The sequence below is a fragment of the Sitophilus oryzae genome, unplaced genomic scaffold (genome assembly GCF_002938485.1).
Source record: "Sitophilus oryzae breed Bouriz unplaced genomic scaffold, Soryzae_2.0 scaffold_1436_pilon_pilon, whole genome shotgun sequence".
Lineage (NCBI taxonomy): Eukaryota > Metazoa > Arthropoda > Insecta > Coleoptera > Curculionidae > Sitophilus > Sitophilus oryzae.
In genome coordinates this window covers 848,828-872,212 of record NW_022146100.1, presented here as the reverse complement: position 1 = coordinate 872,212, position 23,385 = coordinate 848,828, and the positions used below count along the sequence as shown (strand labels likewise).

The window sequence follows — 23,385 nt, the reverse complement described above, 5'->3', positions numbered from 1 at the left end:
CGTGCGGCTCTGGCTAGTGTGCGCACCTTCATTGAAAGTAACACAAACAATATTTATCTTCAGTGGACGCGGCGCGTTCGGCTCTGGTCAGTGTGTGGGTACCTTTATATAGTCTATAAAATGAATAACTTTGAATTTTGACTGTTATTTTTTACCAACATGGTAAATATAAAATCCCTCTATCAAAAAAGTTACTGATGTTCTTTAAATTGAGTGCCTGAACCGAATCAGATAGGTAACTCCTTTTTCTTTTGTGAAATAGAAAAGGAAAATAATAAAACAAGTGACAGTTCTTCCTTTTCTTGCAAAAATCAACACAAAATGTAAAAATTGTCAAAAGTAAAATGTCATCAGCTTTTGACATTTCTAAATATCAGACCAATGCCGTCTCTAATAGAACAGCCCCGGAGCGAGATTTATGACGACACGCTAGTTAGATACTACGGATTAATAAATATGTTGTAGAATACATGGAAAACATAATTATTCCACGTATTTTTGGTTTGTATTTTAAAAATGATATAGTTTACATGAAATATACATAATATACAGTTATAAATACAATATATATATACCTGTTTATAGCAATAAATACTTTGGCAAATAAACTATGAACCATACAAATACAGCAAATGTTTTACAATATACAAATAATGAATAGGTACATAAGATAATGGGTAAAATGTAAAATATATTATAAATTTTGGGGTTTGAAAATCGAACTAATTTAACAAAAAAACATTCACTATCTACTAATAGTGATGTATTATTATATGCATTCACAAAATTTATATGTATATTTTGCAAGTATCAATGTTCAAAAAATTATATTTGCAAATAATACAATATCATAAAAAAAGGCGTCAGCCATGGCTATGAAATAAAGATCGCTGTCATTTTATATGTAAAATTATTCTAAAATTTTTGATTTTTTTGGGATTTAGGTTCGGGAAAAACGCTGATTAAGTTTTCATTTGGTTTTTCATTATATTTTTTGGTTTAAAAAAAAAGTTTTGGCTAACATTATAGCCTTCATCAGTGTAGTGTCATATGATAAAAATAGTGTCGAATATAATCCAAAAATTTACATATAAAATATTCACAATCTAACCTAACACCACATAATGTTTACTGCAATTAATAAATTAATATAAACTTCTCAAAAGATGACAACATATTTTTTAAAATTATTATTCTTAACACTAAAACTATCGACATTGACTATGGAGTACGATTTCAGCCATAATCAATGTAACCAAAAATACGAGGAATAATTATTATGTTTTCCATGTATTCTACAACATATTTATTAATCCGTAGTATCTAACTAGCGTGACGTCATAAATCTCGCTCCGAGGCTGTTCTATTAGAGACGGCATTGCGTCAGCATGGCCGCTAGTTGCTAACCTAATGAAATTAATACTAGAAAAGCCCGCGGGAACTGTCAAATTCAAAGTTATTCGTTTCACAGGCTATACGAACTTTTTTACTTATTTTTATGTGCAGAATATGCTGCCGAAGTTTTCGGAATACAATTCGGACGACCCTGTAGATTGCCGTGTCCTTAACTAAACAACGAAGCCACTATATACGACACAGCATCGTAAAGCATGTAATCAGCGATATTAAGGGAAACAACGGGCCGGGGAAGTGCGCGACCGACTACCGCAGCCGCATACGAATTGGCGCCCCTCTTAAGCCTGCCAATTAACAACTTCTAACGAGATTGGCAATTTGCGTTCGCAGCCGGGATCAAATATAATCGCCGATTTTTCTCGCACAGCTAATTATTTTACGTCAAAGTAATTCGGCCCGACGCCTCACACATTTTAATTGGGCCTACAGTAGGTTCGTTATTATAGGACCTGAACGAGATGGCGCTGCTAAGGGCGAGAAGACGGAGGGACAAGACCAAATTGGAAAAGTGTTAATGACTTAATTTCGGTTGGAGTGAAGCGATTCATTGTAACCGTAATTCAAAATGTAATTAAAACTTGGCTCTTTTTTGCGTTTTTAGCGTGAAGAGTCTTTTGCGATTAAAACAAAATAACAGGATTATACAGGGTGTCCCAGAAATAAGTGCAAGTATTTTAACTGGTAGTACTTATAGTTTAACCCCAGAAACACGCGTACGAGGTTTGGGCGAGGTTTACGCGAAAACATTTTTTTGGAAAATTCGAAATTCTTTGAAATTCTTTTTTGGAAATTTTCTTAGTTTTTAGTTAAAAAACATAATTTCTTGATAACATGGCAACAACATAGGTATCAGATTAAATTTAAAAAAAAGAAAATCCAGAAAAGATTCAGTGGTCCTCAAAATTTGAGCAAAAAATATTTTTTTTGGATATTTTCAAAGTAAAATAACGATAAAGAGAAAATATCGAGATCTACCACCCCTTAAAATACTTGCACTTATTATGGCTAGGCATTACTTTCCGCCGACATGAACGACGTCACAATATCTATTAACGGCATTTTAGTAGGCTAGCGTTTAACGGCTGTTTAAGTACATCCTATCTTTTATCTTCGTCTCTTCAACGCTAACCGGCGCCGATCTGGCCTATCTCTTTCTTACAGGATTGATTGTTGAACGGGCCGGGAATTCACGAGCTTGCGACGTTACTAATTAACATCTTGATAGAAACTGCCGCTTCTTTCACGTGTTTTAATGGATACAAATCAAAAAAACGCTTCAAACGGTAGAATCGTAAAAAGGGCTTGACACGCAAAAAACGTTTATATGTTGTTTTCACGTAAGTTTTTCAAATCAAATATTAAGTCTAGAAAGTTGGTTTCAGTTTTAAATCCAAGAGGAGAATTCTAATATTATAATATATCAATTAAACCTGACTAATTTTTATTCGACCCTCGAAATGAAATTAAAAACATAAAAAACTCCTGATTACTGCGTCGCGTCGCGACTTCGTCGTCCTTTAAACCTGGCTCGATTACTACAGGTAACGATTAGGCAGTTCATTAGCTTCAGTTTTAATTAAGGCCTGCGAAAAGAATCCTCTTAAATTTAATAACATCGCCGCCGATTTCCAGAAAGTAACAATTATTAGCCGATCGGCGTAATTGCATCGCAGTACAATTTGAAGGAAAAATAAAGGGAATAAAAAGGGAGCCCTAGACAGGGCACGAGGGCATTTAAGTTAATTAAATGGCCGTAATTGCCTTCTCTCTATCGATTCCATGTCGTTTATTCGGCGACGTAATCTTATGAGTAACGTTCGATTAATCAGCTTGTAATGAAACGTTATTGCTTCCATGTTGGGGCCACGGAGACGATAAATTCCAATTGAAAAATTAATTTTAATCAGTTTCAAAAGAATTTGACAGATCACAATACGAAAATTACATTTTCTTAAATTTAAGGTAGTTATTTGAATAAAATAACGAGTTATAGACGTGGACTTTGACATTGTAATGGAAGCAGCTTCTGACAAATAATATAAATACACAAACCTAACTATTCGAAACAAAGTGACCAAAATATACAACCCAAACATCAACAGAAGAATTACTTTAACTTTATTTTATCAAAAACTTTATTTAGTTATTGTATTCCGTTGGCATAATCCAAGCGTACTTGGATCAAATACATTTGGATGCTGCTGTATCATCATTTTCAGCTTATCCAACCATTTTCAATTATGGTATAACATCCCTTATACAGGGTGGCGCACCTCATTCGCTTCGGTTGATTATACGAAAACGGAAAGATGTAGAAACAATTTTTTATGGGTATATGTAGAGAGGTAATATGCATAATTTAAAATTATTTTCAAATGTACAGGGTGTGTCGGAAGTAAGATCCATACCAAAGTTATATTTTTCTTATAGAACACCCTGTATTTTATTTAATTTTTAGATTTACGAGCATAAAATAAGGCATTTATTATAAGGGTTTAATATGTTTAAAAGCTTTGGTTTTTGAGATATTTAAAGATATTTAAATATGCATGCTATAATAAAAAAGTTTGTTACCACCCTGTACATTACTTTTCAGAGCTAATTCTTGTGCTGACTTTGAAGCCAGAGAAATAAACTTTACTAAAAAATGTCATTGCTTTCTTAAATGTATACAGGGATATCAAAAATTGCTAGACAATTTTAAATATTTATTTTATATACAAACTTCGTTATTTCAAATACAACGCTATGCATTTTTTTAAATAAGTCGAAGCAGATTTAAATGCTCTTTCAAAATATATTAGGGTTTCCTATACCTATCTAGCTCAGATTTTGAATAAAAAACGATTTTTCAATAAAATATTTGTTAGTGACACTTAGTAGATATTTTCAAAATCGACATTACTTGATGGACTTTTTATGGATGACAGTTTACTTTTATTTAATTTACCTACAATAGCTTAATAAGTAAGTATTTATTATTTTATCAAGAAAAATAAAGAAGTATAGTTCTTTGATTTATATTACGATCACTTGTCGATATATTCGATTTTCTATAAAAGGACCAATTAAGGCAAATTCATTTTCTTCACTTCCAACTACAGGTTTCTGCCTAATAGGTTTTTCATATACCACATTATCAGCTCTGTGAAATAGGAAAAGTAGTATTTCAAAAAAACTCTTGTCAAGGAAATTTCTATTTGGATGTTTTTGAGCATAAACCCTTCAGGCCAACAAGCAATTGTCCTTACAAAATAAAATCACTAGTAAACATATCTATTCCTTCCGTCAGCAGATACCTACTGCTTCATTTTTCTTGATAAAATAATAAATACTTACTTATTAACATTATTGTAGATAAATTAAATAAAAATAACCCCTGTTATAAATTTAAATAAAGTCCATAAACTAATGTCGATTTTGAAAATAGCTAGACTAACTGTCACTAGAAATGGATTACAATTTTACTCTTACCGGCATTTAGCTATAACCTTCTGTTGTAACACCAAAGGTTCAATCTCAATGGTTTTCTTAAGGTATCGATAATAAAACCATCAAGAGACCAAACGGAGGAAGGGAAATCGAAAGACAAGGAGCAATAAGAGGCCCATGGCATCGGCTGGAATTGGAGGAAAAAGAGGACAAGCAGAGAAGGAAGGTCTGCCGCCTCGGCGGCGTTATCGGCTCATAAGTATCGCTGTTGCGGTCCTCTGAATATAAACAGGCAATTGTCTGAAATGAAGCAATCAGTGGCTGGGTAGACGATAAGAGCAGCGCGTAACGACCGCCGAGGGAAACATTAACAGACTTCTCGTCAGATTACTCTCGCGTCTCGCGGTGGGGCGCATCGCCGCGGCCCCGGGCGTCATCTCTCCCAATTTTCGGCGGGACTTGGGACTAAGGAGCCCTATCCCTAAAACAAGGGAAATGTGTGTTTTATTAGTTTATTTAAACATTTATCAGAGTAAATGATAAGGATAAATTCCTTCGACCAATTTACTGTTTTTTCTTATTATTTCTAGATGTTTACGCATTTTTTCACTTGCCTCAAGGTTGAACGATCAGGTGCGGTAGTTGCTAGATAGCTGTTCTGTGACTTGTGCGTTGAAGTTCTTCTCAATATCGTTAAACTTTTTAACAATTATGGTGTAGTCACTTACATAAAAAGTGGAAATAATCGAACTTTATTTTAAAAATAATGAATGTATCGGGTTGCGCAGATATTCAATGAATGCCATCCTGACAAACACCTTTATAGCAAAATTGTTCGCTAGTTAGTAGCAAAATTTCGCGAAACTGGTTCCGTTATGAATAAAATGAGGCAGAGGGAAAATCCTGTAGTAAATGAAGCTATGGAGGTATTCGTATTGGGCCAAGTTGCCATGGATAGTTTGCTGAGTACAAAATTAGTCAATGAGACCGGCGTGAATCGTACGAGTGTCCAAAGGATATTAAAAATTCCACCCGTACAAAATTCAGTTGGTACAAGAACTCAACGAAGGCGATTTTGATCGTCGCGTCGCTTGCAATTTTGTGAAACTATGAGTGAACGAGTGGCGAATGATATTAATTTAATATTTAATGTGTGTTTTTCGGATGAGTGTACTTTCTTTTTGAACGGTGTAGTTAATCGGTACAACTGTCGGTACTGGGCTGAGGACAACCTCAGGGTTTTTCACGAGGTGCACACACAAAACCCTCAGAAATTGAACGTGTGGGCTGGTATTTTTGAAAATTCTATTGTGGGTCAGTTTAACGATATTGAGAAGAACTTCAATGCACCTTAAGTCACAGAACAGCTATCTAGCAACTACCGCACCTGATCGTTCAACCTTGTGACCAGTGAAAAAATGCGTAAACATCTAGAAATAATAAGAAAAAACAGCAAATTGGTCGAAGGAATTTATCCTTATCATTTACTCTGATAAATGTTTAAATAAACTTTTTAAATTTCAATCCTTCGTATGTTCTTAATGACCCGACCGATTTTCAAAAACGAAGCGGGGAAATATATAGAATAGGAATTTTCATTGCGGTGCCACTTGACCCCCCTTCCCATTTGAGAAAAATTGGGGGATGACAGCCCCGCTTCGAGGGTTAAAGATTTTGCAATCATTTTTGGGGCAAAAGTTGTCCCTCTCACAAACAAAATTGACGTGTTGAAAAAAAAAATACCCTGGCCGTTATGCCTTGCGGAACGTTTTCGATGGGCCACCCTGTAATGATTTTAACACATTCGTGATTGTTATTTCACTTTGAAACGAGAGTCGTAACCTTTTAGTTTAAGAATAGGGCTCCTGGAAAGCAACGGATGATGTTGGGTGGGCAATGGGAACGGAAAAGAAGCAGTGTCCCGAAAGCGGCGACCGCGCCAACCGAAATATGACTTTTGAAATGAATATATTACTTTGCGCGTTTTGTCTCCTTCGCCTCGTATATACATCACCGGTAATAAATTTTCGTTTTCCGCCCCTTGGCGCTGCCGTATAGATTTTATCTTTTCGGCCACTAATTTTTGATAAAGCGCACGACTCTCAAAAGAGAAATATGAAAATGCAAAGTTTTTGTTCTTTTTTCTGTTTTGGGCGAGTTGAAATAAATTTATTGTGCCGGAAAGGTTTCCATAATTTATTTGATATTCTGTCAAATATGAGAACATAGCCTCAGTTTATTTTTTGGATTTTGTTCTGCAGTTTTTGCAAAATGGGAAAGACTTAACAATTAAAGCATTCTTATAGTATTATAACTAAAAAAGCAGAAAGAAGGACATATAGTGGTTAAATTTGTTTTAACAAATCATCTCTGTAATGCGTTTAATAACAAAATTATAAAATCGCCTAAGAAAAATATCTGTATTTGAACTCACTATATGTCTTTACTATTTCCAGTGTTATGTTATTTATTATAATGTCTTTTCTTTTCATTAGTTCTTTGTATATTATTTTAGATTTTGCTAAATTAATTTTAAGACCCACTTTATTGCTGGCATTTTTATAATGTACTGTATGCATATGAAAGCATCAGAATTAATAAATGTAAAGATAGTATGCACAGAGACAACGGTCCAATTCCTTCAAGTTCTTTGTTCCTACTACTCTAGTGGCGGAAATTTAACTGTTGCGCACGGTGGGCTCTGACTCGGTTGGCTAGATCTTGCCACGCCCACTCGGTGCCTACTGAGCGAGTTTATAAACGCTCAACTTGTAGATCGTATTTTAGTTTATAATCATCTGTTGATGATGCTAACATGGTTAGCGAAACGCGCGTCCAGTGTAAAAGTAAAAGTGTTTTGGTGTATTGTGGTGATTTAGTGTTTTTATTTTGCTGTATAACACCAAAGGTTCCAACCCTCAACTGTAAAGTACTGTATGATCGAAAAAAAAACACGGCGTCAGCGATGGCTATGAAATGAAGGTCGCTGTCATTTTATATCGTCCCGCGACTTCGTTCGCGTCGAATTAATCATTTGTAATGGTGATAATAAAGCAAAGCAAGAATTTCCATTAACATACAAACTGGACAAAATTTTCTCACATTTATGTCAGCATGAGAAAAAACAATATGGCGATATTATTATATAACTTGATAATATTTGAGGGGTAGTTTCATCTCGTTGGAATTTGACTTTCGAAAAATCCGTTTGCCAAAAATAAGCTTTTTACGTCAAGAAGTTTAAGCAAAATCGTGGTTAATCAATTACCCAACACCCTGTATGATTTTTTAGAAAATTTCAAAATATGTAGAAAACAAAATAAATTATGCGTGTTCAAGCGTTTTCCCGAAAGACTAACCGTTTTTTAAATAACATATATTGTAATATTTGAGGGGCGTTTTCACCCTCTTGGAATTTGAGATTCGAGAAACCCTTCCTATCAAACCTCTACACCCCACAGTCAATCCGTTTGCCAAAAATCAGCTTTAAACGTCAAGCAGTTTAAGTAGAATCGTGATTACTCAATAGTCATATTTTATGAAACACCCTGTATAAATTTTTAAAAATCTTAAAATATGTAATACAACAAAATAAAATATACGTGCTTAAAAGTTTTTACGAAAAACTTACCGGTTTGGTTTCGGAAAAATTTGGCGTTTTTTTCGGAAACTTGATCGTTTTTTAAATAAAAAATATTGTAATATTTAATGGGTGGTTTCACCCCCTTGGAACTGGAATTTTGAAAAATCCCTTCTTAACAAACCTCTACACCTGTATGCGAAAATTCAGTTCTTACGTTTGAGTGGTTTGAGCAGGATCGTGATTAATCAGTGAGTCACTTAAGGATTTTATATATTAGTATAGATTTCCTAGCCAACCTGGACACCGTTTTTTTATCTATCATACGGTATTAAGGGACTTCTAATGACTATTGAATGAATATTCCATTAAATTTAAGTTTATGTAATCTGGAACATACTTATACCTAGAACTGCAAGTCATTTGTGCCACGAAAAACATTTAAAACATTATTTCTACAATAGCGACAACGGCGGGGTTAACTGGTCCATTATAACGAATGGCCGCTGGCCGAACTTATTTTTTAAAATAACGACTGTTTGTTTTGGTCTTTGTACGCTGCCTTGTTTTACGTTCAGTTGCCGTCGGCTATTTGCCTAATTACATTTTTATTTAGCTTGCTACTTTTCACACAGGGTTAAGCTTTTATGCCCTTTGTTCGCGTTTACCTAAACTGCGCGTAAATATATTTCGCATTCGAAATGCTTTATTTTAATTGCTGTACGGCTGTACATGATACGGTTGTGCTTTATCTACACAATGTAGTATGGAGACGCTCATAGAATTCATTCATTAAGTCAGGTTTTGACTTATTTTACTTATAATTTATGTATTTTATTTACTTGAACCTTTAATCTAGACTAATACATAAAATCCTTATGTGACTGACTCACTGATTAATCACGATCCTGCTCAAACCACTCAATATAAAAAAGCTCAATTTTGGCATACAGGTTAATTCTAGGGTGTAGAGGTTCGATAAGGAGGGATTTTTCGAAATTCCAGTTTCAAGAGGGTGAAATCACCCTTCAAATATTACAATATTTTTTATTTAAAAAACGGTCAAGTTAAATATTATGACAGAAGTTGTATTAATGATGTTATTGCGGGCCATTGCCATAGAATGAGAATGTAATGAGTAATGTATAATAATGTTTATAGGTAATAAATATCTGCAAAATTATTATTTGCCTGATAATTGTTTATGGCCTTAATTTATAAATATAATTGTATAATATTGCTCATCAATCCCAGCATCATCATCAATAAATCGTTCATGAGATAGGTAAAGGTAAATTTTGTATTTCAAATCTAACCATATTTATAAATTTGTTAGAGCTTTAGATCATTATAATTATACAGGGTGCTACAAATTCGAGGTACGAGCACTTGGGATATTACTTGATGTCATTTGTAAAAGTGAAATCATTACATCTCAACATTTACAATAAAGAGTACAAAATGCATGTGTAATAGGGAGGGTGGTAACTCATTCAAACATGTAGAGCATTAGAAACTAGTTTGTAGAAGTTGACTTATTTATAATAACTACTATTAATATTATGCTTATTATTAGATCGCAAACTGAGATTTCAAATTAACAATAAAAAAAATTAAAAATAATATCTTTAAATTGCTGACTTGAATATTATTTATTTGAATCTTCCAATTCCATTGTTAATTAGCGCTGATCAATATTATTGCGATGAATATAATCAGATTAAATAATTTAAAAAAACTAGAGTCGGACTTGAAATTTTTTTAGATAATAATTAAATAGTTTTTTTGTTATTAAACAAAACAAACCCAAAACAAATATAGTGTATATACAAAATATAACGTGTGGCATATCGTTGTACTCAGGAAACCGAGTTATTTCAAAACCTAAAATAAAAATGTAGGTAGGTACGTATTGAAAAAAATTAAGTTGGCCACTGTATCACACAAATTATCAGTTAATTTGCAAATTTAAAAATATTATCAGATAGCCCTAAGCTTTGTTAAATATCTCAAAGCGCAACTTTGCCATAATTTAACCATGTGCGTATCTATAACGGTTACCGAGATACCATTGTTCGTACCCCGAATTGGTAGCACTCTGTATATCTAGTAATTAGTATTATAAAACATTGGTTAAAACTAAAAAAAAATATTTAATATTCAATCTCATCTTTTAAGGGTCGTTTAAGTCCTTTTTGTGATTTTTATATTCTTTTTATCTTCGTTTCCTTATTTATTGGAGGTTCTCATTCATTTTTGAAACCGACTAATATTACAAAATTCAAATAAACAAAAAAGTGCATATATGAAACTAAACCTACAACACCCGTACATCAAGTAGCAAATTGCGTGTTTTTTTTCAGCATGTCGAGTTGACAACGCTGCCAACTCAACCCTTTGTCTCGGCCAGCTTAAATTAGGAAAGCCAATTTCCCCACTTATTACAGTCATGCAACCCTTCCTCTCTTTTCGTTCGGTGCCCATTCTCCTTCCTTTCTTTTTACGCCGTTCAGTAAATATATAATATAAACAGATTTGAGCTTTATGCCTAATTAAAACTTTGTCATTCCAAAAATTTCAACAGCCTGTTGTAAAATACTACAAGAAAACTGTTTATAAATCAGATGGAAAGTTAAGGGAAACTTTATCTTTGTAACTTTATCTTTGGTTTGGAGAGTGTAAGTACTACAAAATCTGTGAAATGATTTAATAAAAATGATGAAAAGATTAAATGTTAAAATATTAATGCAAAAACTTAGAACAAGAACAAGAACAAGAACAAGAACAAGAACAAGAACAAGAACAAGAACAAGAACAAGAACAAGAACAAGAACAAGAACAAGAACAAGAACAAGAACAAGAACAAGAACAAGAACAAGAACAAGAACAAGAACAAGAACAAGAACAAGAACAAGAACAAGAACAAGAACAGGAACAAGAACAGGAACAGGAACAGGAACAGGAACAGGAACAGGAACAGGAACAGGAACAGGAACAGGAACAGGAACAGGAACAGGAACAGGAACAGGAACAGGAACAGGAACAGGAACAGGAACAGGAACAGGAACAGGAACAGGAACAGGAACAGGAACAGGAACGGGAGCGGGAACGGGAACAGAACATGTCAAGTTGACAACGCTGCAACTCAACCTTTTGTGTCGGCCAGCTTAAATTAGGAAAGCCAATTTCCCCACTTATTACAGTCATATATAGCCTTCCTCTTTATTCCTTCGGTGCCCATTATCTTTCCTTTCTTTACGCCGCACAGTGGGGTATTTGACACAGATAGTTGATCGAAATTTCTTTATGTAGACCTTATATAAATTATTGCTATTTTCAATTAAAGAGGAAATAACATGAACAAAATAAAGGATAATTCGTCGATTCTAAAAAAAGAAAGAAAAATCACTGTTCCAGTGTTTCCACGGTCAATGCCACTAATACCAGTAGTAATATCGCAACTATAATACTACTAATGCTACGACTGATCCGCGAGCAATGCCCATACCACTAAAGTCGCTACTAATGCCAAATTGTGCTATACTGCTAATGGCACTAATGCGATCGCTTTGTACACAACAATGCCATCGCGGTTTACACCTCGCATTAGTATATCACTGATTGGCAAATTAGAGGAAACCAAGAATGTTTTACTCATTTTATCAGCAAAATCGCAAAAAGTCGCAGTATTTTATTTTACTGTATGAAAGCCCAATGTTTACTAAGTAAAACGTATATAGACAATATGCTGGATTCTTCGAAATGCGCAACTAAATCTCTAAGTATAATAAAAATGTCACAAATTCAATCAAATTTTCTGAACGCCTAACTTTTAGTTGCAGAAAAAATCGTTAGTATAGAGAATATCAAAATAAATAATACGTTTTTGTAGAATACATACCTGCAGCTTGCTGAGCCATTTTCAATCAAAACAATAATATAAACGTAAAAAGAACAACAACAATTTAGAATTTTAAACATAAAATTTGGCCATTTACCTCTTATCTGTGAGAAGTAAGAACTTTGACGTTTCGTTGAAACAAATGAATGCAACTAAACACACCCATAGCAAAGCCATTCATGGCAGACATGATTTAACTTATCATTTATCTTTTTTTGGGAAATCTTAAACACATTTGCTTTTTCGAATTTCGATCACCTTTTTCATGCTAATACCTCACCGTGCGCCGTTCGGTAAATATAATATAAACAAACTGTCGAACTCGTGTGCAAAACGTCGTTTTCGAAACTCGTTGTTTAATATACTCTTTTGTGTTTGTAGTTCTGAAAATTAACTGGAACAGAATATGCTGCCTGAGTGTCCGGAATATAGTTCGGATCACCCTGTATATATTTTGTTATTAGACTGTCGATGTAAATAATTAAATTATAATGTTTTTAAAAAATCCGAAATCCTATTTCGGAATTTGTAAATAATTCTTTATAAGTTATTTAATCAAGAACGGCCAACAAACAATAAAGAGTTGCAAATTAATTCATAATCGTTGGTATGATTAAATTTAGCGTTTGGCAACATTCCTCGTTGTTCTCTGATGAATTTTCGACGTAAACAGTACTCATTCCGCGGCATTCGAAAACTTTTATTTCGAATTCGTCAGTCGGATCTTTGAGAGCGCCAGCATTTTTTTTTCTCTGCCTCAATTAAAATTCCCAACCAGGAACAAATTTTAATTGGCCATAAGGTACAAATCTGTTTATTGTATATTTTGACAAAAGCAAATATAAAAAGGGAATGATAATCAAGTGCTACGTGATTGATAAATGTATACCACGCATACTGTTGGATTGTATATACAGGGTGTACCTGGATGAACTGGCTAGAGGAAGTACAATAAAAATAGAGCTTTTTTTATAAGTTAGTACGAAACAGAACGAACAACCAAATAAAACTGCCAAAAGAACGATACTGACAAGACTTCTCAGTAGAAATGCAACATGATCTTTATGGGGGCCACAGAAAAGTGTGGAACATGTTGAGGAACTGGAACAGGAACTGGGACAGGAACTGGAACAGGAACAGGAACTGGGACAGGAACTGGAACTGGAACAGGAACAGGAACTGGAACAGGAACAGGAACTGGAACAGGAACTGGAACAGGAACAGGAACAGGAACAGGAACAGGAACAGGAACAGGAACAGGAACAGGAACAGGAACAGGAACAGGAACAGGAACAGGAACTGGAACTGGAACTGGAACAGGAACAGGAACTGGAACAGGAAGTCCTTGTACGTCTCGGGAAAAATTTAAATATTTATGATTATGGAAAAAATTATCTAAAATATATAAATATAAAACCAGTTTATACAAATTTCGTCTGGTCTCCATCCAGTCCAATGTGTAATGATTTCTCCAAAAGGAAATTAATGTACAAACTTGTCTAAAGAAACTAACTCTAACTAAATTATAGAATATATTTAAAAAATGTTTTTAATTTTTAAATAACGAAACCTTTTTTTCCATAAATGGTTGGACAATTTTAATTTTGCAGGAGAAGTTTAATTATCCTAGTTGCTGAATCTATCGAAATCTGTGGATAAATCCCATTTGTTCTTAAATTTTATCATTTAAAATAGTTTACACTGTGTAAGTATTCAAAATTAAAGACAATATTAGTCTATATTAGTCTAAGAAAATATATTTTTTAATGTATTGTAACGTTGTATTCAAATTTTAAAATATCAGTGAACATAAATGTAATAAACCTGAAAATCAGGAAAAAATAAACCAAAGGAGTCTGGAAAAAGAGGAAAACACAAGAAAATGAATAGAATAAAAAAATTCGATAAAAAACGTTAATCTGTATCTTTTTCCTTTCTTTCCGGTTAACTTATTTACTGCAATTTCGCAAATCACAATAATAATATTAAGTTCCTTGACGGCCCGGGGCCAGGTAAATATGAGAAGAATTAAGTTAGAGCAGATCCCAAAGCCGCTCACGTAGTTTAACTAGGTCTTAAGAGAGGTCTGATAAATTTAAAAAAGTACCTTAAAGTCGTTAAGGAGATGAGCCGGCGGCAAATTGAGCGCGAAATATGCGCCGGACTTTTTTATGTCTTCTCCCGCAACGGTTTTCGCTCTCTTAATCTTTGCAAAAATTTGGAATGGGGTGCGGCAGAAGAAGATTCAGGGGACGCAACTTGGTAATTATGTAGAAATTTATAGAAGAAAATTATTAGCCTTTTTTAAGACTCAGTGTTATTATGATTATTAGAAAATTTAAAATTTTATACTAATGACCAACCACTTCGGTTTGCCTCGACCTACTTTCGATTCTTAAAAGCGTCTGAAAACTACCTGTAGGAGGGCGTAGCTCATATCGTAGAATTATGTAAAGTGATCTGAAAGGAAGCCCAAAATGCAATAATATACAGGGTGTTCTATTTAAAAAAGTCATCCCGATCCACTCATACTTTTTTGAGCCACCCTATAGTTTCCTGAAATACATCCTTGTAAATTTTCAAGTTTTCTATACTAGAAGCTACAGATTGCTCAACGCACTATTGCCGGACCTTTTAGAACAGAAATAAAGAAACTACACTTGCCAGTATGTAACCACTCGAAACATTCAAAATGCAGTCGCTTTTAAAAGCAGTCCCCCATATCTCGCCATCAATTTCCTCTCAATTACCTCAACAATCCGACAATGCCAGCGGTCAGAAAATTAGAACACACAGCGAATATCCAGAAACCGTACATTTCACATTCAGAAGCCGACCGCGTCGTTCTCCTCTCCCCTCCCGGAACCCCCGGACCGATCAACCGGAATCCCGGAACAGACATGTTATGAAAATGTGGTCGGATCCGGCATAACCTTGTCCCGTTCGACCCGTCACTCAAAATACCTTTTGCTAATTAATTAATTAATAACGTTACTGGTTTGGGCTAGTGTTTGTGTCGGTGGAATGTCGGTATGGAAATGTTACGTTTTCCGGGAGATCCCCGTCGGGAACGCGATGGTCCCTTTCGGATTTATTAGTGGAATATCGGGTGTAATGAGATTACGAGGTCTCTGTTACGCACTAGAAATTAGTTACATGTGTATACACCAGCGTGTAATAGTTACGAGGAGATAAATAGATAAAAACGTGATTTATATCTATCTGTATTATTTATTTCTATCTGAGTTATTTTAGTAATCTTCAGGAATTAATGTCACCTAACCTCTTTGATATCACTTAAGCGGGCATTTTAGTCAGTGGTTGCCAACCTTTTTGTACCTGCGCCCCCATAAAAAAATAAAAATTGTTGCGCCCCCTTAAGCGGTAACAGGAACAGGAACAGGAACAGGAACAGGAACTGGAACTGGAACTGGAACTGGAACTGGAACTGGAACAGGAACAGGAACAGGAACAGGAACAGGAACAGGAACAGGGACAGGAACAGGAACAGGAACAGGAACAGGAACAGGAACAGGAACAGGAACAGGAACAGGAACAGGAACAGGAACAGGAACAGGAACAGGAACTGGAACTGGAACTGGAACTGGAACTGGAACTGGAACAGGAACAGGAACTGGAACAGGAACAGGAACTGGAACAGGAAGTCCTTGTACGTCTCGGGAAAAATTTAAATATTTATGATTATGGAAAAAATTATCTAAAATATATAAATATAAAACCAGTTTATACAAATTTCGTCTGGTCTCCATCCAGTCCAATGTGTAATGATTTCTCCAAAAGGAAATTAATGTACAAACTTGTCTAAAGAAACTAACTCTAACTAAATTATAGAATATATTTAAAAATGTTTTAATTTTTAAATAACGAAACCTTTTTTTTCCATAAATGGTTGGACAATTTTAATTTTGCAGGAGAAGTTTAATTATCCTAGTTGCTGAATCTATCGAAATCTGTGGATAAATCCCATTTGTTCTTAAATTTTATCATTTAAAATAGTTTACACTGTGTAAGTATTCAAAATTAAAGACAATATTAGTCTATATTAGTCTAAGAAAATATATTTTTTAATGTATTGTAACGTTGGAAGAGGAATTTGTAATAACATCAAAATCTATTGAAACTTTTTATTTATTTTGAGGATCGGATCTTTTACAATATGTTTAAATATGAAAAATTCGATAAGGTTGTTTTCTTCTTCTTCTTCTTCTTCTTCTTCTTCTTCTTCTTCTTCTTCTTCTTCTTCTTCTTCTTCTTCTTCTTCTTCTTCTTCTTCTTCTTCTTCTTCTTCTTCTTCTTCTTCTTCTTCTTCTTCTTCTTCTTCTTCTTCTTCTTCTTCTTCTTCTTCTTCTTCTTCTTCTTCTTCTTCTTCTTCTTCTTCTTCTTCTTCTTCTTCTTCTTCTTCTTCTTCTTCTTCTTCAGGAAGAGGAAGAGGAAGAGGAAGAGGAAGAGGAAGAGGAAGAGGAAGAGGAAGAGGAAGAGGAAGAGGAAGAGGAAGAGGAAGAGGAAGAGGAAGAGGAAGAGGAAGAGGAAGAGGAAGAGGAAGAGGAAGAGGAAGAGGAAGAGGAAGAGGAAGAGGAAGAGGAAGAGGAAGAGGAAGAGGAAGAGGAACAGGAACAGGAACAGGAAGAGGAAGAGGAAGAGGAAGAGGAAGAGGAAGAGGAAGAGGAAGAGGAAGAGGAAGAGGAAGAGGAAGAGGAAGAGGAAGAGGAAGAGGAAGAGGAAGAGGAAGAGGAAGAGGAAGAGGAAGAGGAAGAGGAAGAGGAAGAGGAACAGGAACAGGAACAGGAACAGGAACAGGAACAGGAACAGGAACAGGAACAGGAACAGGAACAGGAACAGGAACAGGAACAGGAACAGGAACAGGAACAGGAACAGGAACAGGAACAGGAACAGGAACAGGAACAGGAACAGGAACAGGAACAGGAACAGGAACAGGAACAGGAACAGGAACAGGAACAGGAACAGGAACAGGAACAGGAACAGGATTATGGAATCAAATGTTGATAAATCCCATTTGTTCTAAAGTTTTATCATTTAAAATAGTTTACACTGTGTAAGTATTCAAAATTAAAGACAATATTAGTCTATATCAGTCTTTTTTTAATGTATTGTAACGTTGTATTCAAATTTTAAAATATCAGTGAACATAAATGTAATAAACCTGAAAATCAGGAAAAAATAAACCAAAGAAGCCTCGAAAAAGAGGAAAACGCAAGAAAATTAATAGAATAAAAAAATTCGATAAAAACGCTAATCTGTTTCTTTTTCCTTTCTTTCCGGTTAACTTATTTACTGCAATTTCGAAAATCAGAATAATGTAGAGCGATATCAAAATCAGACTACATATTAACTATTTCATAATAATCGGATTTTTTTTGTTATCGCGCTCGCTTTTTCCCTAAACAGGACCGGACCAGGGGACGGCAGCGTAACGCCGGACGGACGTGAAGCCAATCGCGCAGCGACACACATTCATAATATGAGCCTCGTCGGCGATACGTGTGCCACTCTAATGGCCATTATCTCATAACGGCGCGGCATTTAGCCGGGTGAAATATATGGACGGTAGATGGCGTACATGCATGTTTTACAGATATACCGGACCGTTTGTGCAGACGGGGGCGCGTTATTGTTTATCTACTACCGGTCGCTTCGGAGCGTTCATTACCTTTTTAACGCCGCTATCCACTAGTCGACCGGGAGAAATGTGGGCAATAACGGACAACAGATTGATTAACGTAGATGTGTGTAGTTTGTGAACAAACTAGTTCCAATGAACTATTTCGACGCCGGAATGAAAGAAACTTAGTTCCCGGTTTCTCAAAGAACTAGTTCCTCAGGACCTATTCCGGGATCGAGACTGCGACCGATATATAATAATATGCGACGGCGACGGATCGGCCAGCGCGATCGTATACCAATACTAGGCGGGATTGGCGAGTACCAGCCGTATGTTATCGGATCCGGACTTAAAGGAACTAAATAAAAGACTAGTTTACGTACGGATCGGCCAGCGCGATCCTAGCCCGATGCTAGGCGGGAGTGCCAGCCGTATGTTACCTGTCCCGGACCGAAAGGAACTAGAGGAACTAATTAAAAGACTAGTTCACGGGAATCTATTCAGTCGTGAGATCCGAGATATAATACAAGGCGACGACGATGGATTCGGCATTGTCTATTGCCACAGCCGGCGTAATTACCACAGAAAATTGTCGTGGATACTGTTTTTGATTCTTAGCTTCAGGAACAGGAACAGGAACAGGAACAGGAACAGGAACAGGAACAGGAACAGGAACAGGAACAGGAACAGGAACAGGAACAGGAACAGAACATCAAAATCAGTCAAAATAGCAGTTTTTGAGATAGAAAAAAATTGGAAAAATCCTGTACTTTGAAACTTAAAGAACTGCCTACCAACTTTTTATTAACATATTTTAGTATGGGCGGCTATATTTTTTTTTTATTAAATTAAGGCATATTTTATGGAACGATGAGAAGGAATGATGATGCGTATGAAAAGAAATTACACGAAACTAAACTTATTAAATGTACACACAAACAGAAATAAAAACGATTCCTAAAGAGCCTTAACGATGTTTACAAATGTACTTCCTTGTAATTGGGTCGGGCAATACTCGCTCGGTTACACAGTTATGCTATTTGTTTATCATTACCTGATGGCCGATTCCCTCCTGTCCTGTCTGGTCTGTGAGCTTTTGGTAACCCGTCGCTCTAATTAGCAGAGACAGCCCGGGCTTCTAATTGAGAAACACGTGTTTATCTGGTTAACAGTCGCTTGATTTTACCGCCGTTTGTCTCCGATGACTTTGAACCGTGTGAGCAAATTTGCCTAGTGATTAATGATTACAAGGGTCGCCAGGAAGCCTTTATGCTTTTTTTGAGCTATGTTAAAACGAATTTGAACAAAAGAATCTTATCGGATTCTATCTCCGAAAAAACTCCGTTAATTGCATAGCCTAATAGTTATTTTTTATACAAGACGATAATGCAATTTTATCGTCGTGTATAGAACAATACTTTTTTCCATAGCGAGTTATGTTTTAAAAAATATTCAGAAATTATTATTTCAAGGAATTTATTACGAGTAGAAAAAATATTGTGCTGGGTTGGGGTTGCTTTCTATGTAATTTGACAAATAAATAAAGCTGTCTCTTTAGTTGTCAGTTTTGAGTCAATATTTTTTAATTCTCTTTCGTGTCGATTGCTGGTTGAATTAAAGTACTATTTTATCTACTATTTTTGATAGATATAAGGCAATTTTAACATATTTTTATCTACTGCTAAGGAATCTCGTCGCTAAGGAAATTTAAATAAATTGAAGTGCAATATTTCAAACAAAATTTTCTTTAAGCGGTTGGCAATTAAAAATTATATTTAAAGTTTTATAAAATCTCTATATAAATCTATTAAATCTAACAATATCCCAGTAATTAAATAAACCCGGCATAACATTATTGATTCCGTATTTATTACGCGTAAAAGCAAACAAGAACCGGGAATGAACGTAAAATACATTTATGCAAAATGCTTAACGACTCGTAGTAGACGATTTTTACAAGGTGTTCCAAATTCAAAGACTCACAATCAAGATTCTGCTTAAACTGCTTGACGTAAAAAGCTTATTTTTGGCAAACGGATTTCTCGAAAGTCAAATTCCAACGAGATGAAACTACCTCTGAAATATTACCAAGTTATATAATAATATCGCTATATTGTTTTTTCTCATGCTGACATAAATGTGAGAAAATTTTAACCAGTTTGTATGTTAATGGAAATTCTTGCTTTGCTTTATATCATCACCGTTACAAATGATTAATTTGACGCGAACGAAGTCGCGGGTACACGCTACCCAAGTAGCATCTATCTGACTTCGAACTAAATCTGACCTGAAGCGACGTCAAACTTTGTGCAAATTTAGGTCGGGTGCTGGTGATACGACCGTTGACGTCCCTTTCCTATTAAAAACGACGTCGTTGGATCCGAGTCGGTAAACCCAACGATCCGTCGACGTACAAAATAACAACGTACCATTTTTATTAACTTCCCAACGTCGTTCTCACGTTGGCTTGCACGACGTACATATACTTGAACTAGCCCGACGTCTACCCGTTGTCCGAATAGAATACGTCTCACTGATAATCTTAGTTTGAGTGCCTAGCACCCTGTAAGTTTATTCTATTCTTGGTCTTGACTGGTCTCGTGCAATGCGGTCGACTTTTTAATTGTAACCACCCTTTCTCTACTCCACCTTCCCCGCCCTTCGTTTGGCGACAATTTACCTCGCCGGAAGCCAGACCGGTCTTTGTCGGGCACGCGATCTCGGATTTTATCAAGGGCCAGCTGGAAGGTGCATTAGTCTGCTTAAGGCTACAAACAAATAAACGAACGCAAGTGTAAGACATCGAGTTGTTACAGTATTAGTTAATGAAGGGACTATTCGAATAGAAATAAGACTGGTTTGCAAAAATATAATTTTTTTATCGAGCCATTCCTTGGTACCATTCCTGATTTCTGCTGATTCTTATGTAAAATTATGTCCTGAATCCAAATATAGCTCCCTTTTTTTTCATCACCCACCTTTCTGGCGTTGCTATGGGTGTGTTTAGTTGCACTCATTTGTTTCAACGAAACGTCAAAGTTGTTACTTCTCACAGATAAGAGGTAAATGGCTAAATTTTATGTTTAAAATTATAAATTATTGTTGTTCTTGTGCTCCTGTTACGTTTATATTATTGTTTTGATTAAAAATGGCTCAGCAAGCTGCAGGTATGTATTCTACAAAAACATATTATTTATTTTGATATTCTCTATACTAACGATTTTTTTTGCAACTAAAAGTTAGGCGTTCAGAAAATTTGATTAAATTTGTGACATTTTTATTATACTTAGAGATTTAGTTGCGCATTTCGAAGAATTCAGCATATTGTCTATATACGTTTTACTTAGTAAACATTGGGCTTTCATACAGTAAAATAAAATACTGCGACTGTGCTGATAAAATGAGAAAAACATTCTTGGTTTCCTCTAACTTGCAAATCAGTGATATACTAATGCGAGGTGTAAACCGTGATGGCATTGTTGTGTACAAGGCGATCGCATTAGTGCCATTAGCAGTATAGCACAATTTGGCATTAGTAGCGACTTTAGTGGTATGGGCATTGCTCGCGGATCAGTCGTAGCATTAGTAGTATTAGTTGCGATATTACTACTGGCATTAGTGGCATTGACCGTGGAAACACTGGAACAGTGATTTTTCTTTCTTTTTTAGAATCGACGAATTATCCTTTATATTGTTCATATTATTTCCTCTTTAATTGAAAATAGCAATAATTTATATAAGGTCTACATAAAAAAATCGATCAACTATCTGTGTCAAATACCCCACTGTGCGCCGGCCGAGTGAACCGATATATCACACCCGATTCATTCGGCTCACAAAGAAAAGCCCAGAGACACACACACGTACACCGGTGAGAGATACAGTCCGGCATAAATTATAACCGAAGGGCGGCACTTGTAATTGAGTTAGCGAGATCGCGGAATTAGACCTAATAAGGGCCTCGTATATATCAAAGTGTGCGTCGGTCGTTGTAACGCTCCAACCATAAACACACACGCTCGCGTAGGTACGGCGGAGCGAGATAGCGAGATAGAGCGGAATCTGTGGCCCTGGATAAATCACCGGACTCTCCGGTCATTAGTTCCAGCCGCACACATTATCTGGTTACCTCCGGAATGGCGCTGCATGTCTGGAACGACTGTCGCAAACGGCCAATATCATGCCTGATTTAATCATTTGTTTAGTTCGGACCGGCGGGGGGTTGAGAGAAGGAAGGGTTGCGGGGTTTCAACATTAATAAAAATAAACTAGGGTGTTTTCGGGGAGAATCGTTATCAAATGGTTCTGATGGAATGGTTCTGATGCAACCGTTTTCGAGTTATTGACTTTTGAAAATATCACTTAAACAATTATTTGTTTTAAATCAATTTATGCACATTGTGTATTACGATTATTGTTTAAAATTGAAGGAAGAATTGAAATATGCAATAATATACAGGGGGTTCCCTTAAAAAAAATAAAGTTTGATGTGACACAACTTTATGACCGCCCCGGTATACTTAATTTTACTAGTAGCTAATAGGAGTTTAAAAACCCATTACAAATTACAACAGTATCACAATTTCGGCAGAATGGCATCATTAAATCAAACCAAACACTTCGAAATTAATTAAATCGAATTGTTTAAGTGCGATATTTTCAAAAGTCAATATTTAACTCTGCTTCGAGGGGTGTTTCACTTCGGTAAAAAATGTACATGTACTGCCAAAATATCATTTTACTGCCAAGCGACTGCCAAGAACTACGAAGATGACTGCCATGTAATCTTTATAGGCGACTGCCGTAAGACTGCCAATGACTTCCAGCGACTGCCAAGGAAAATGTACATGTAATTCCAATAGTGAGACACCCCTCGGGTTGCTTTGAGGTACATTGAGTGTATCTCAATTTTTGCTTAGAATCGATGGAAGAATTGAAATATGTAATAATATACAGGGGGTTCTATTTAAAAAAAATGAAACTTTTGTATGCCACGACTTTATGAACGACCCTGTATACTTAAATTTATTACTCGCTAATAGATATTTAAAAATCCTATAATTTTGTATTTAACTTTTTACGGTACCTCCTATATTTTACCTAATAATCAACCGTTTCCATACATAAAAGCGACCCTGTATATACATTTCAATGGCTGTATTAAAACTCAAATCAGTAATTTTTGCTCAAAGAGATATGAGGCGATTTGAAGAAAAAAATATTTAATAGTCTAATGTTTTTCGTCATTTAAAAAAAAATGAAACATAAATTAATAAATAATTAAAAAAAAATAAATAATAAAATAATAAATAAAAAAAAATAATAATAAAATTTTTTTTTTTTTAATAATTAATTATATTATTTATTAATTAATCATAAATCATTTTTTTCAAATGGAACGAGAGTGGTTTATCA

The 23,385-nt window shown here is 35.2% G+C and overlaps 1 protein-coding gene across 1 annotated transcript in view; it reads left to right on the top strand.

The window, feature by feature from the left end:
- The window catches only part of LOC115876541 (trichohyalin-like), a 143,703-nt gene extending 132,142 nt beyond the window's left edge, over positions 1-11,561 (top strand). The window contains exon 4 of the mRNA XM_030892353.1: positions 11,188-11,561. Within this exon, the coding sequence (XP_030748213.1) occupies positions 11,188-11,561 (374 nt within the window). The remainder of the gene's footprint in view (positions 1-11,187) is intronic.
- Positions 11,562-23,385: the final 11,824 nt, after the last annotated feature.